Genomic DNA, 16447 nt, shown 5'->3' with positions numbered 1-16447 from the left:
TTAGCGGTTTTTAATTATGTGAAGTGGCCATTTTACCATCTCCTCTGTATCGTTGAGTGATTCTTGGTAGGTCCAGTTCATGGAAAACTTGGCTATAACCATCTTGTAGCAGGAAGTGAATGTGCAGGGGATTTTGACAGTTGTTCCATTCAGTGCATTAATGTAATTGGCCACGAGAACATCCATGCTTGAACAACCTAAAAATAAAAACAACAACAATGGTAATAATGCCGGAACCAACAATAATAAAATGCTTGAGTGGTAAGGAGAGAAACAAATTTGACTAAACATTTTCCAGGACTTTAGTGAAATATGGACAGAATTATTGAAACATATATTACATTAATTGAAATTATGGATTGGTAGACTGTGTTTATAAACATAATTGTTTAAGACATCTAAAAGGAAGGTAAATCTTGGTAAATCTAAACACTTGCACAAGTTTAGGTATGGAAAGATATTTCAAGGTAACAGTAAAATCAACGTAAAAGTCAACGCTGGCGTTGAAGTCAATGTAAAGTAGCAAGTGTTTTTTGAATTAGTCAGGATGAGTCAAGACATTAGATTTGTGACTGCTGTCAAAGTTGTGTACACTAAATAAAGTCCACACCGCTGATTTGTTGTGTAGTGTACCTCATTTAGACTCATCTAGAGGATTGTGATTACATACATATCCCAAACTAAGGTATTTTAGGGCTTTGTGTTTAACTAAACATACTGCAGAACAACAACCTAAAGAAAAGAACTATTATGTGCAGTTCCTCAGCAGTTTTGACTTGCCAATACGTAGCGGGGCTGTATCTCACCATGTAACTGCTGACTCCTCTGCACTCCATCTGGAGACTGCTGTCTTTTAGGCTGACAGTCATTTGATTTGAATTCTTCTACTCACAGAACAGATTTAAATGTGGGCAAGTCCTGCAAAGTGGCTGTAGATCAAGCAATATCCCTACTGTGTACTGTCTTTTCAAAACATAGACAGCACACAGAAAGTGGTGTTTCACAGCATTTGTTTAATCTATTAAAATCTACAGCTACAGCCTATATATATAAAAAAGGATTTGTATATTGCATTCTAAGCATTTTCTATGTGAAAAGTACATAAAACAGGCTTCCAAACAAGTTTCCACAACAACAGCACTATTGTTGAGAGCTTCAGCATAATTTCTATGTGGTTATGTACTGCTGCTTGAAAAATTGACATCCATGTGGAAACACAGAAACTTCAGTTTTAAAGTTGCCATTTGTGATATTAAAATATGGCATGTAAGCTTGACTGCAGGTTGCAAGTGAATTGTATTTTCACTATGTATAAGGTGACATTGTAATTATACTGAATTATGTAAAGGGACATATGTCAAAGCCCATGTATACGGATATTCAGTGTAGTGGAAGCCACGATGTGTTGTTCTTATTTGCGCTCAATCATTACAAGAGAGGAGATTTGAGGAGATATTTGTTAGATTTGCTATTGCTACAGAGCCTATGTTAGCATTAACAGCTCTTTACGAGCAGGTCTTGCCAAGAACTGCCTCTTCAGGTTAGCTTGGACTCTACAGTGACTCTGTATTGTAAAGTGATGAGATGGGCCAACAGGGCCTGAGCTGGCTGGTTAGCATGCTAACTTCAGTAGAGGCCCAACTGGCAATGTTTCTTTAATACTGAAAAGTAAACAGCTGTTGATGCTAATGTTGGCTATGTAGGAATAGCAAAAACTTGATCCTTTAACAAACAGATCCTCTAACTATTAGACAAGGATGAAATATTGATACAATATTTTCACTGTTGTATTTATGTTGTATGTGTCCTAAAAACAGTCAAATATAACAGATTGATGGCAGTCAAATGTAATATTTCAGTTATCATTAGTATGATCTTGATGAAACTTAGATGAAAATGATCATTTTTGGCATCGTGATCTGGCTTAAACAAAATTTAGCCTGATGGAAACAGTTGAATTAAGTGCAATTAGTAAATGTCACTTATGTATTGTGATTTTTAAAAGCATGTTTTTATTGATTGGAGGAGTATAATTAATTTATTGTGTGAAGTGTATTCAAATTAATTGCAATCTCTGCAGTTGATGAAGTTATCAGGGTGGCAGGTTAGCGTATCTGGAACACTGAAAGAGGATCTCATGATCGTGACAGGTTTTGGACCATAGTAGCTAGAAACTATGTTAGAGAAGTGCATGGACTGCTCCACTAAGCCACTTCAGGAAGTATCTTGAGTTTAACATTTCAAAATTAAAGTCAAAAGCATATGACCTCACATAATGTAAATGGAAATAAAATAAAAGTAGTGTTTAGTTTCTTCAAGTTTCCTCCTCCCCTCTAGCATTATGTCTCTGCATGGGCTTACACTCCCCAGACAGAATCTCTGCCTCTCTTTCAGTGTTTGTGTGTGTGTGTGTGTATCTGTGTGTGAGTGTGATGGGACTCTGCACCATTCTCTCCTCTGCAGTCGGGTGTTTCTGGCTCCCTTCCCACTGCTGCTGCACCACTCCACAGGCCTGCCTCTCTGCACCACACACACACACACCCATGCACTTGCTACATCCCCATCCCCACCCACTGTCCATATGTATAATTTACACACACACGCACGCAAACACACAAAATTTTCCACGCACTCAGTTCACCAGTCAGGTGTCTTGTGATGCAGCATGGCACCTGCCTCTTGCTCTCTCCCTCGTAAAAACACACACACGCGCAAATGCATACACATCCTCTCACAAGGTGCGTATTGTCAGCTGTGAGCTAAGCATGCTAGCTGTGCTATGTCAATGTCATACATGCATATTGACCTACCTGTACACATAGCTAATACTGACATGTTCAAGCAGACACCACTGTCCCTGCCCAATGCACACAGACACACACGCTGTGTACACATATGTGCCCTCGCTACTAATAGTTGTACACAGATATACGGTGTGAGAAACAGTTTGATACAGGCTCCTGCTGACTCAGCAGTCCTGTGGATAGTGAGAAAGAGAGGCAGATGCAGAGACGGAGAGAGACAGAGACTTGCTAACAGATGAAATACTGCAGTGAAGCAGCCTCATGCGACTCCTCCCTCTCTCTGCCTCTCCCTCTTTCCTCTCCCATCTTTGTCCACCTCTCTTGCTACCTCTCACGCCTCTTTCCTAGTACCTCTTCTGTCTGACCCCTCTACTACCCTAAAATTACAGTTTTTCTGTCTCTCCACATGTACGCTTTCTAGCACTCCATGCATTCCTCTCATTTACGCCCTAATGTTTCCCTCCATTGTTCACGTCTCTCACAAGGTCAATGCAGAAAAAAAAGGTAAAACGTAGGTAGGTCTGTTACATCATCCTTCCCTGCCCTCCCCATTCCTCTTTTCCAACTCTGCATGACCACCTTTTCATTAGGCTTTACATATGCATGTAATCCTATCAGCTTTAATTTAAAAGAGCTGGTGTAACAAGGGTAAAGCTTGTCAGCCTGCCTCATTGATGGGTAAAAGAAGGCACGTACATTTCACCAGATGGTACTGCCAATTGTAACATCTTTGAGGTAAAACAACCTCTTAAGGAACGCACAGCTTATATTTCAGCACGGATATCCATACAATGGTCACATTTGCATTTAAAAAAGGGAAGGCATAAAAAGCATATGGATACCTGAGTCGGAGAGACACCAGAACACATTGTTAATCAGGTGCACTTTTCAATGAAGTAGGCTATGCACATTTCAGGAAGGGTAATTCCTCAAACTACAATCCTTAGATTATCCAGGAAAGTTTCAAAAAATATGATATTAAGTAAAATCTTTACAGTAGCCTTTAGATAAGCTCCACCACTCCCAGATCCCAATCCAATCAGGCATCTGTGGGCTGGCTTGGACAAAGCTCTTGAGAGTAAGAATCCACTGAAGACCAACTTGACAAAACCACAGACAACATTCCTTGAAGGCCTTCTTCTAAAAGTGATTTAAAGCTGCTTTAAGGGCACAAAGGGCTGCAGCTAAGTATTTGTTCCAAAATGATAATTTACTAGGACTGAATACAATCCCTGAAATTACCATCACTTGCTTGTCCTGGTGGGTCTTACTGTATTAAAGGTTTAATAGGTGCAGGTCCTGAGTGGTTTGATGGTGTAAATGTTGGCCTTGAGTGGGTCAACAGTTGAGGGTTATCAAATGGGCACCCTCCTTCCTGAACGTTTTTTTAAGAGACAACTATCTATAGAGTGCTGAGCAGCACTATATGACATCCTTCCCTGTCTGTCTTTAGGTAAAACCAGTGGCTGCTGCTTTTTGCAGCTTCAGACAGAAACCTGATGTTTTTTGTTTCTGACTCTGGACTCTGACCTCCAGAGCCTGCCCCCACAGTACAATCCACTCTAACTGCGAGCACTTGTAAATGCCATATATGTCCCCAGAGCAATGTTAGCTTAATGATGATTGCACCACAAGGAGTTCTGCCATAACACCAGATGTGGTCTCAGACTGCTTGTTGTATCTTATTAAGTGCCAGGCTGCAGTCAGTGGGACAGGGTCTGTGAAGAAGAGCTGGCTGTTTGGTTTTCTATTCCACAGGTAACAGAATATGTGTTGGAGACTTGTTAGTTTAGAGAGCGACAATACATTGTTTGTTCTTCACTTAGCTTCCACCTCTGCCACCATGTCTACCCGAGACAAGTGTTACAGTATTTTGGTGACTCGCCACAAATTTGACTGCAAATGAGAAGAAGGTATTTCTCAAGTGTTACCATTGTTTTTGCTTTTGCCTCCTAACACAAGAAAGACAGTGGTGCAAAAGTGAATCACTGGTTTTATATTTGCAGCTTTACCACACATATCTATTTATTGTGGATGATGTTGACCCCTGTATTCTGTCTTTAAATTCTTGTAGTTCCAGCATCATTTAGTTGTGATTCAGTTGTGTTCTGCTGGGCTTAGCTCTGGTGCCCCCTGCTTTGGAGAAAGTCGCACTGCATTCTGCACACTGCAGCACTCTACCTTCAGGTGCCAGAAGCGGGGGCAGTCAGAAATCGATACAGCTCACTACAAAAATATGACATCTGTCAGGGATTCATGGAGGAGTTGCAGGAATCCTGTGGGATGGAAAAAGCTTTTCTCTGATTATGTCACGACTAGACTGAGAGAGGGATAAAGTTATAAACACAAACAGTACTGTGTGAGCCTGCAGCATCTTTGTGTGCTATGTTACTGCAATAATAGTGTTAAGTGAACAGCAGCACAGACAGGGATGCATTATCTTGCATACTGACCTTATTTCACTGTGGGGTTATAGGCACAATAACTGCACAAGCCCATACTCCTTTTAAAATCTCATTTATGATCAATACTGAAAATACCAAACCAGGAAACTATTGACCCGACTGAGTTAAGAGTTGAAAGGAACTTCCCGTTCTCTGTCCTCCTCTCCCCTCCAGTCTTTCACTCTTATGCACTATTGACAGTTGTGTCTACTTAAAGCAGAGTCACAAAGTCTGGCAGCTTTAAGATACAGTACATTCTGAACCTCCAAAAAGCACTTACAGCGTTGGAGTGGGATCTACAGCAGACATACAAAGACAAACATAAAGGGACACTGAGGCCTCTAGTTTTGGATGGTGGGAGTGTTGAACATCAGCAGACTAAACTCAGTGAGGGTGTTGGATATCAGTTAAGTTTCATTGTGTACCCAATTTCACTTGAGTTTATGGCTTCTGAACGGGAATCTGAAGAGAAGCGCTGGTTCCATTAACATCTACAAAACAGCGAAACATCAGCAGCTCTTTAAAATGTTCTCTCCAAAGTGATTTGTTTCACTAATTCAGTTTGTAAAAAATAAGCTTAGAAAAAATACTTCAGCTTCTGTACTAGAGAGGTTGATACACTGTAATACAGTGGAACTGCAGGGGAAAAAACGTAAAATAGTGATAGTTCAATACAAGAATGCTGGTGAAAATTGAAAAAGAAACCATAAGTTTTTGCTTTTATTAACAAACAAGGATTTGCTACATTGTTTTAAACAGTATGCCAGTTGTTCTACTGTTGGGGAAAGTATCTCAAGCATGTTACTCTAATCAAAGGATTAAATTATAAGACAGGATTAATGTTGTCAAGATAAAATTATACTTCTCCTGAATGACATGTTGTAATTCAAATGATAATGACTGAAAGAAACTACTTCATAGATGAGATATTTTATTCAAAAATAATATTTGTGACCAAAATAAAGATAGCTTACCATTCATTAACATGTTATGTGAAAAATAAATCACACTTTGAAGCTTAAAGTGCACTTCCTGCACACACACACAAAAAAAAAAAAAAAGGCACTGCTGGGATTCGAACCCAGGATCTCCTGTTTACTAGACAGGCGCTTTAACCAACTAAGCCACAGCGCCACTGGCAGCCCCCCACTTTCCAGAAATATCTCAGTGCTTGCTGGAGTCCCAACTCTACTGTTAAACTGTTATCATGTAGGGACAATATTGAATTTTGTTATAGATAGTTTTGTTAATACATAGTTATTGCATTAAAGTTTTGACTGTACTGTGGTATTTTGGTGTTGCCGCAATCACTAATGCCACGCAAGATTTGCACTTTGGCCTGTTTGAAGTCCACTCCAGCATCTAGCACTGGGCGTACATGGCCTCTCTTCTCAGTGTGCTGCTGCCCTCTAGTGTCTCTGTGTGGTAGCTGTGACTGTGTGGTTGTAGAGTAAAGTTACACTAATGGGCAGAAAGAATAGAACTGCAGCAGAAATTTAATTTGTTAATTAAATTTATTAAAGCTTAAATATATTTAATTTAAATTTGTGTTAGCTTCGACTGCAGTTCCTCTGATAGACAGTCACAACAAAAGAAGAAATGTAAGTGTATTACAATAAAACTGCATTACTGAGTGACCGACTGCTTTCTCATCTGTATTAAATACACAGACAAGAGTGTTAATGTTCTTGTTTATTTGAAGTGAGTCAATAGAATCCCGCTGTGTGAGTGGGCAAAACTTTTCTCCTTTCTCCCATGTGTGCAGCGCTGCCTCTTCTGACCTTAGTTGTGTTCATGAGCGCAGTCAGGGTGTGGCACCATATCTGTTGTCCAGACATGAAGCATGCAGGAATATCACACTCTAAACTGTGGATACACTTGAAGATATATACATCTAAAATTAAAGAAAGTTACCATTGACTGATGGGTCCAGATGTTTGAGAATGTGACAAGACTTTGTTTGTGATTTGAGGTATCTCGAAGTGATACGATGTATTTATTTTTGATGTGTTTTATGTAATGTTCTTTAATTTGGATGATTAAGCAGCACACATATTGAAGGAATGAAAGAGGAACGTTCTGCATCCTGCTGGAAAGAGAAAGAGAGGAGCTGTAGTTTAGCGGCATCTCCATGCAACAAGCTTCCCAGCAACAGTAAACTTTTGGATTCCTATTTTCAGTTGGCATGGGTGAAAAAGCCAAGGGTGCTGACTCCATCTAAAAATACGCTAATGTGAGCACTCCAATTACTCCAACCTATGAACTGCAATTTTTGATGAGACAAGAAGACAAAAGAACCATTTGATTCATCAAATCATCATAGATCTTGGAATGATCCAACCCCTCTGTCTCTACCATACCTTATCTCCCTGACTAATAACCCCCTGGTTCAACCACTGTCTGATCACTCCCAGCATCATGACTCTTGCCAACATCAGACCTCACAATAAACATGTGGCCTACGCAGTGTGCAGTGAGAGTTTCTACACCAAAAAGTTTAATTCTCTCTTTGAAAAGATTACTTCCCTTCATAAACCCAATTTCCTACACTCGTTGTTATTTTGTCAGTCTGGTGTCAGACACAAGCACTTACTGATTCCCCTTGCTAAAGAGCTATAGAAAGATTTCATTTTTGTTGAGTTTTACCATGTTGCACATACATGTTACAGTTTTGAACCTGGCAGGAAGTGGCTTTACTGTAGCAATAAATTATTCAACTACAGCAGGGAGCAGGGAGTATGTTATATGAGCTCAACACACTGCTGGCGTTTGTACAGCAGGATTTGGTTGGCCTTTGTCTGTAAATCTGACTGAGAGCACGGGTTTCATACTAAGGCCTGTCACGATTTGTGTAATGATGGGGTGGGTTTGATCAGATGTGGGTCACACTGTTTGGGAGTGTGTTTTGATCTTTTTCATCAGGAACCGGTCTGGGCTGGATATCAACCTGTTCACACCTGCTCTCTGTTTCATGCGTTCATGTGTTCATATAAATCCATAGACCTATTAACAGAGGACAACATTTGTAGCTTTATAAGCCTGCTACTCAACACAAGGCCTATAAATATCAGCAGCACATTGTTAGCACATTTCAGGCCTATTTCTATCCATCGCTCACAACGCGGAGTCACAGAGCCCTGGAGAGCCCTATGACTCCGTGTGCAGCCTAAGCCAATATTTATTTTTATGTAGTGCATCATAATCCTGTTTAAAGGCTGTGATACAGCGGGCCACTCATTTAGCTGTCAACACAAGCCAAACAGAGACGTACAAGGGAAACAAGACCATGCTGAACTAACACAACAGTTCAAAAATCAGCGTTGCTGAAAGTCCACGGCGGTCTGGTTTTAATGGATGGCCTGATCAAATTGGGCAAGGGCGGTAATAACGATTATCAGACATCATCTCACATTTACACCCATTATCGCCTCCTTCCCCTTTTCCTCTCTGAGACACAGACACACACACACACACACACACACACACACACTCATAAATGAGAGAGAAAGGGCCTAAAAGTGGAGCGGTCTATCGTCCGATCGGGCTGTTGATCCGCGTACATGAGGCGCAGAGCACCGAGCGCTTGGAGCGCTGTCCTGGTTTCTTACCGGAGAGCGAGAGCAGCAGCAGCACCGCGCTCAGCCGCTGAACGCCGCAGCTCCTCTCCTGCGCGGGGGAAGACATGTTCCCTGCTTCTTCTGGTTTTCTTGTTCTCTCTAGGAAAAAAAATAAATTAAAAAAAATCATACATGGAAATAGAGCAGTAAGTCTGCTCTTGGTGTGTGCGTTAAAATGCTAATAAAAGCCTGTATTTTTGTTTTAGAGGCAGGAAATGGCTGGCAGTGTCTTTAGCCTTGTGACTGTTGATCTCGCGGTTGCCGGTTTTGTTGGCGGTTGAGAAGGGAGGGCGGGAGGGAACACTCGATTGAAACGGAGGCTGTCTCCCCCGCAGATAGGTTGTAAACAAATGATTTGTTGGCATTATTGTAAATTATAAAAAATACTCAAGGCCAACGAACAAGCTGAAAACAGGAACAGATAAAAACGGGGACAGAAGGGTGTAAAAGAGACAAGTTGAATAAATGAGTGGGAAAACATAACAAATGTAGATTTCGTCCATACAAGGTACAAAGTTCAAGGCTCTGATGGATGTGATTGTGATTTAGACACACAGAGGAAACCTAGTTTAAGGTGATTGGCCGCTCTATACTGCAATTTCTTGTTATTTTTGGTCTAAACTGATATCTGCAATGGCTGATTTATTAGTTTAGCTCTATCAGCCATGGTAACCAAATCTCAACCAAACCATGCACCCATGACACATTTTGGAGAGATGTATTTCACAGCACTCCACACATCTAACATATACTCCACCAGAGCCCTGCAAAATCAATGTCAATATCTGTATGAATGAGAACACCCTACTGCCTGCCATGCAGACAAACAGAAAATTAAACAGAGACCATCCCAACCTCCCTCCTTCAATCCATTCCTCCGTCCATCCTTCCTGGGTGGGAGGAAAGAGAAGAGGATACTGGGAAATAAAAGAGGCAAACACTAACTGGTTGTCATGTGTATCACCTTTTCATCCCATTTTTCACTCGTCACTTTGTGGAGGCAAAGAGGGTAGAGGATAGAGACAGAGGAGAAGGCCCAATAATTCCTCTAATAATGACTGGTAATCTCAGCTTTCAGAAGAGTGATTGATGCCAAGACAGGAAGAGAGGGAAAGTAAGAGGCATGAGGGACTTAGGAGAGTGGTTTGAAAACATTGAGTCATCGAGCGTAAAGAGAAAGTGGAGGAGAAGGGTGGGCTGGTTGCCAGACTGCAGCTAGCATCACAACACTGCTAACCACAGTGAGAAAGAGCTTTCATATTTACTGTCACAGCAGTACAGACCATCTGCTGGCAGGCCTGCAGGCTAGGTCACACACTCGCTTGGACGTGCATGTGGACAGAGGGGGGATGCAAGAACAGAAATAGCTAATCTAATCCAACGACCCTGCAACAAATACTGTGAAACTACAAATTTCAGTTTTTGTATCAGATGCCATGTAAACCTGCTGATTGTATTGTTCCATTTGTCAGCCACATAGAGATGCCTTCTGCAAAACGGTTAAAGTTAGTTCACGCACAGTGTACAATTTCATATTTAAGTCATCCCATTAAGACGACAATAAAAATTCTCAAATGCTCTCAATACACGAATGCACCATACTGCAGTGCACAGTGAAAAGGTTGCTTCCCCTCACTGCAGTGTTTTTGCATGATATTTTGCATACATTGTTTCTTCCAATCATTTTGTGTGGTAATGATAATCTGTTGCTGCATCTAGTGGTCTATTTAGTATTTTTTAATGTAACTTCTAATGTTTAGGTTAAATTTGGTAGAACAGAAACAATAAAAAAATTTCTACCTGCTGTATCTACATGATCAGCAAAAATCTCCTATCAATCTTGTTACTTTAAGTTGGTATGAAACTTCACTGTGAGCAGAGTGTCAGACTGCACCGTGTTTTTCTAATTGTCCTTTTCCGCTGTTTGGTACCAGCTCAACTAAACTCGACTCGACTTGCCTTTTTTGGTTGACAAAAAGATGACATCACAATAGCTTCACATGTCATCGCTGTAGTAGTGATGCTGCATTAAGGGAGTACTATTTGCACTGGAAAAAAAGTACCTGGTACCAAATGTGATAGGTACCATGCTGTGGAAAGTTTATTTGGCCTGGTTGGCAGGAATGTCACTGTCGCTGTCCATGGTGCTGGATGTCTTTTAGCACTGAATAACTCTCCATGGTGCTGAATTTCACCACTCAGAGTGGATGACCAGCACCTAACTAATGAAATTGAAAATTGAGCCACTGACATGTGAAATAAATATAAAACTAACACTCAGCTATTAGAGTAAAGCAGATCAAGACAATAACACAAGAATTGTTCTCTTTCTCTCTACCCTGTCTTTCTGCAGAGAGAAGAAATATTACTATAAAGAGTGCTCCTTTGTTGCTAGCCAGCAGGGATATTGTATAAGAGTACATCCTGCTGACTGTTGCTGACTTTATACTGGCAATCAGAGGTAAGAGGTCTGTTAAGGTAATAGACTAATAGGTTCTCGGATGTAGTGCTGCGACAAACTGTCTCTGCCTGTAAAAAACAACAGCACAATTTAAAATCATAATTCAATATCTCATTGAAAAGCACTGCAATTTCAGATAAGTGTTTTATTTTGCTAATTGTTTTAATTGGCATACTAATAGTTTGTCTCCTTTTTAGGATCCACAGATTACTTTCTCAGCAGCAGACTGGATTTTTTTTTTTTTTTATTGTGTGGTTCAACGTTTTTATTTTCTAAGGGTATGTGGGAAAAAAGAAATTATACAATACCAGTCAAAGGTTTGGGCAGTGGGAAAGTGGGTCCAATCAGGTAAGTCCACTGAAATTTGAAGGACCAGCAAATTTAAAGGACTAAGATTTAGTGGCATCTAGTGGTAAGGTTGCAGATTGCAACCAACTGAATAAACATGCCTCACCCCTCCCTTTCCAAATGTGCAAGATAATCTGCAGTGGCCTACAGGTAACATAAGAACACGAAAGGCTCTCTCTAGAATCAGTGTTTGGTTTGTTCATTATGGGCTACTGTATAAACATGGTGTTTCAACGTGACAGGCTCTGTGGAAGAGAACCTGCTCCAGGTGTAGATATGAAGATGTGAATGGATTCTTCTAAGCTAATGAAAACACAATACACAATTACACAATACACAAAACACAATTATTCTTAGTATAAGGTGATAATCCATAACTATGAATATTATGTTTTATTTATATCAAGAGATCCCCTTGAATCCTTTGTGAAGGACAGAACCACATGCATCTGTATTACATATTACATTTTTTTTGGAGCTTTCAGTTGATCCTTGTCATTTTGAAAATTCCCCCAGATATTTGTGTTTGGGTCTGCAACTGTCAATAGTAAATCTATTACTCAAAATAAACCAGAGAAAAACCTACTGGATAATGGAAGCCAGTCACAACCTCCACTTTTTGTGGAGGACTGTACTGGTAAAATGTATATGAGTATATTCACTCTAATGTTAACCTTGAACACAAAATGCCAGTTTATCAACAATATCATTCACAGTTTGAGCAAAAACTAAAGCTGGAAATGTTTGATTTGACAAGTTCACAGAGAAACACCCAAATTCACCATTAATGTTGGTGTCTGTGGAGCTAGACAATCAACCAACCAACCATGGATGATGTTCTTCAGCCAATCCAGCACCTGACACTTGGAACATAGTAAGTATATGAGAGGTAAGCCATGATCCACTCTAAAGTCTCTGAACTCGAAACCCTCCTCTCTGCACCTTACTTGAAAGACACATCTGTAATCCATTACTAATTTACAACAGAAAAGGAAGGGTCTAACAACCTTTTTGCATTACAGTTTTTACAATAATTACAACAATTTAAACACAATTCTTTACTGAAATTACCTTCAGTAATGACAAGCTATCACTTGTCATAGTATTTTGTAATAATTATTCTGTCACGCAGTCTTGTGCTGGGTTTTCTGTTCAGTTAGACCCCGATTCAGGGCAAATGTTTGCATAAATATCATTAAACGTAGAAAACACACAGAGAACGTAAATCAGCCTTAAAAGCACAACTGTAAATGTATTTCTCCCTGGATCCAGAGGAGGGGGCTGTGGCTCCATGCTTCACTGAGCCATGCTTTGGAATAAAACTGTCATAATTTAAACATTATTAATTTGACTTCTTTCTGAACAAACTTACTCCACAAGTTTTCCTCAGCTTATTAAGCACCAGCATCAGCATTCAAGCCAAAGATAAGATGCTCTTTTTACAGAGTCAGTTAGTTAATAGTGGAATTAAATTTGGTCCGGGGTACTTTTCCCTAATGAATGTACATTTCACTTTACACTGGTCACATTAGATGAGACTTGAAATGTCAACTGTAAGCTATTTGAGGAGACCTTGTGTATGCCATAGTTTTAGTATTAATGCACCTGTTCATACTATTATTCAGTGAGAAAGGAGAAAATAGAGGAATATTTCCCTTAACATTATTAATTATTATAAACATAATAAATTATTGCCAAGACTTTTTATTTCAATCAGAATTTTTTATGTTTTTTCCTTTTTTATTTAAAGTGTATTTTTTTCTGGACAAAGCACAGACAGACAGAAATCTTGCATTTTCATGATTATTTCTACAAATTTGCCTTCTGTCAGTCCCCTGAATATAGACATAAGGAAGCCCGGGAGTGACAACAAAGCTGCAGGTATGAGAGTACACTGATGGTCTTCCAGGTAAGCTCAGAAGTCCGCTGACGTGCCACTGGGATACAAGCTCCACTGAGTTTGATAGGATGTTTGATTGACAGCTCTGTTCTCCTGCCTCACTTTCTCATCATCGTCTTCCACACACATTCGTCTTGTCCCTCACTTCTGACACCCCAGACGCTTTGATCACTCATGTTTGTACTGCTCTGCAGAGAAGTACTGAAGACTACCGCGAGAGGAGGAGAGAAATATAAGGAAAGGGGAGGATAGGGAGAAAATATTCCATCTCTTTGTTTTTCTCTCTGTGGCATCTTGCCTTGTGGGAATGAAACTCTTTGAGGGGAATTGGAGAACTTAACACTGGTGTGTGTTTGTGTGTTTGTGTGTGTGTGTGTAGGAACCCGGGAGACCATGACAGCCTCTCTCTTGTTGACTTCTAAAAGTCCTCCAGTGGCCTGAGACATGATGCTGTGCCATGTCCTCAAATAACTAGAAGGATGTGAGGACAAAAACACCACGAAGAAAAGCAAGAGAGAAAGAAAAATAGAGTGGGAAGGAAGTAAAAGGAAGACAGAAAAGATGGTTGGACAGAAAAAAGTTACAAAAAAGTACAAGAAAAAAGATTTCATTAGAACCAAGTGAGATAAGGTGCAAGAGACAGAAATAAAGACAAATGAGAACAGAGGTAAAAGGGATAAGACAGAGGTAGAGAAATGATAAAAGTATAGATCTTCAATGGGATAACAAGGAGACGTGTCATTCATCTGTCAAGGTGACAAGAAGTACAGCTGACACTCTCCATCACAGAAGACGCCGCTGATTTATTGACTTTGCGTCTTCCCGAGTTCAAATTGCGGTTAACTGCTGAGCTGTGGCGGCGTCCTGCCTGGGCGTGGCTGCAGAGGGCTTTTAAGTGACATAAAACACCACCACCACAAAGTTATGAGTTATAAGTTATAAGTTATTCATAAGCCCAGTGGGCCCAGTTTATGGTGACTATTCTGTGGAGGGTGTGTGGAGGGCCTGCAGTGAAACAGCAAGTCCGCACCCCTGACTGTAACATAACACACAGCTATAAATCAACACAAACAAGGCACAATACAATTACACAACATGACCGCACCAACACAACATAGTGATAAACACACACACACACAGCTATGGTGGTATGTTTAGCCAACAGTCAAGCCACAAAGTGAGCTAAGAGACAGACAGAGAGGGGAGCGGGGGGCATCTTGACTCTAAGAGAGAGAGAAAGATTGTCCTGTCTCATGATGGTGAAGTCATCAATCACCATATAAGGATTTCCTATTGTAGTTATTGCCGTAATGCTCATTTATGTCTTGTTTTTCCACCAAAATCCTGAGATTCCCACTCAGGAAAACAAGCTGACTTTCCCAAGTTTTCTTCTTTGATTTTGTTTATAATTTGCCACATATGTGTCTCTACTAACCAGATCTCACATCTGACTGCTTCTGCCTTGCATTTCCTTTTCTAGATGCAAATCTGGGTAAGCCCTGTACCACTCTAGCAGGTGCTGTAATGCACCTGAAGATTTTTGATGACTGTTAAATAAGCACCAGAAGAAGAACTTTTGAGCTATTTAACAGTTTAGTTATGAGAGTTTTATCCGTTAGCCAACAGAATCAAATTCAACATTGTTATTTGCATGATTTAGATATCATTTTGTTGTAGGTTTTGTCACGACAATGAGTTTCTTGTGTCTCATCAGCTTTATTGAAGTAGCTTACATCCTTGTGATCGGACCCGAGCCTGTCATGTTACTTATAATTTATGTAGCCTGTGTCTTTACAATAAACCCAGATAATCCTGGCTGTTTATTCACATCAGCTCTGTGTTAGGTGCTAAGACATCACTAGGCTTAAATGCCTGGGGCTTTCGGTCTGTGACAGATTTATAGAACTAAACCTTGTTAAACAAGTGGGATTTGTTGTGGCAAGAGGGTAACTCGACAGGAAAGCAAAGTATTGGCATCACATTAGACTTTAAGTGTTTTAATTGGCTTAATGACGCTAAGGTGATACACTGAATGTAAATAAAAAATATTGTCATTGTGTGTGTTTGAGATTTTAAAGCCAGTAATAGAAGTCTTTCCTCAAGCTAATCTAAGGTGGTCTGCCTAAGATTTTGATATTGATTTCGTAACAAATCTGTGAAAACAATAAATTAGTGGAAAATATGCAGGGACTACAGATTACATTGAGGCTATGTACATCAGATCCTGCGCAGGTGTGGACACAAAGCTGAAGGATGATAGAATCTTCCCACACCATGTACAATATGAAACCAAGGAAATATTTTATCCTTACACACAACCATATCTGAGGCTGAAATTGGCAGAACAAGTATGTAAAATCTCACATGAAATCCCAGTAGCTGCTTTCATTCTTCCTTTTTTTTCCTGTTTCATAGCTCCTCTTATGGCTGTATCTCTCTCTGATTAACAGCTTAGCTTCTCTTCTCTTCTCTTCTCTTCTCTTCTCTTCTCTTCTCTTCTCTTCTCTTCTCTTCTCTTCTCTTCGACACAGGGAAGAGCAGGGGATAGTAGTGGCTCTAATCAAATATGCAGGTCACTGTTTGTGCTCCATTCGTTTAAATCTGGCAGCAAAGTAGAGGGACCTAATTACTTCCCTCTCATGCAGAGCGGGTAAAACCAGGACTCCCCAGCTTTGTGAGTTTAACAGAGGAACTGTACAAGCTCACATTTTGTAGACTTTTTTAACAGTGAAAGGGAAGGCTTAATCTTATTAGTGTTGGGATTCCAGTAAGCCTAATTTGCAGTATTGTAAAACATCAAGGTAATCTAATGGCTCTTTAAAGGATACAAAACAGATTATACAATGAGGAGTCCAGCATTCAGATAGTGAGAG

At 40.1% G+C, this 16447-nt stretch overlaps 1 protein-coding gene and 1 non-coding gene across 4 annotated transcripts in view; both read right to left on the bottom strand.

Annotated features, from left to right (window-relative positions):
• Window positions 1–16447, bottom strand: part of scn2b (sodium channel, voltage-gated, type II, beta) — a 357779-nt gene that overhangs the window by 7454 nt on the left and 333878 nt on the right. The window contains exons 1-2 of one of the 3 annotated variants that reach the window (XM_071495839.1): window positions 8857–9125; window positions 37–197 (exon numbers count right to left, since the gene is read on the bottom strand). In XM_071495839.1, the coding sequence (XP_071351940.1) occupies window positions 37–197; window positions 8857–8995 (300 nt within the window). In that variant the 5' untranslated portion in view covers window positions 8996–9125. Of the gene's footprint in view, window positions 1–36; window positions 198–8856; window positions 9126–16447 lie in introns of those variants that run through there. The other 2 variants (XM_071495838.1, XM_071495840.1) reach the window with 2 other exon arrangements.
• trnat-agu (transfer RNA threonine (anticodon AGU)) lies at window positions 6309–6382 on the bottom strand. Its single transcript has one exon. It is a non-coding gene; the product is annotated as a tRNA-Thr (tRNA).

The sequence above is a fragment of the Trachinotus anak genome, unplaced genomic scaffold (assembly GCF_046630095.1).
Source record: "Trachinotus anak isolate AG129_WGS33_773 ecotype Australia unplaced genomic scaffold, CSIRO_AGI_Tana_v1 ptg000014l, whole genome shotgun sequence".
In the NCBI taxonomy this organism is placed as follows: domain Eukaryota; kingdom Metazoa; phylum Chordata; class Actinopteri; order Carangiformes; family Carangidae; genus Trachinotus; species Trachinotus anak.
Note: the sequence above shows the minus strand (reverse complement) of the source record. Positions and strands in the feature narration are given on the sequence as shown.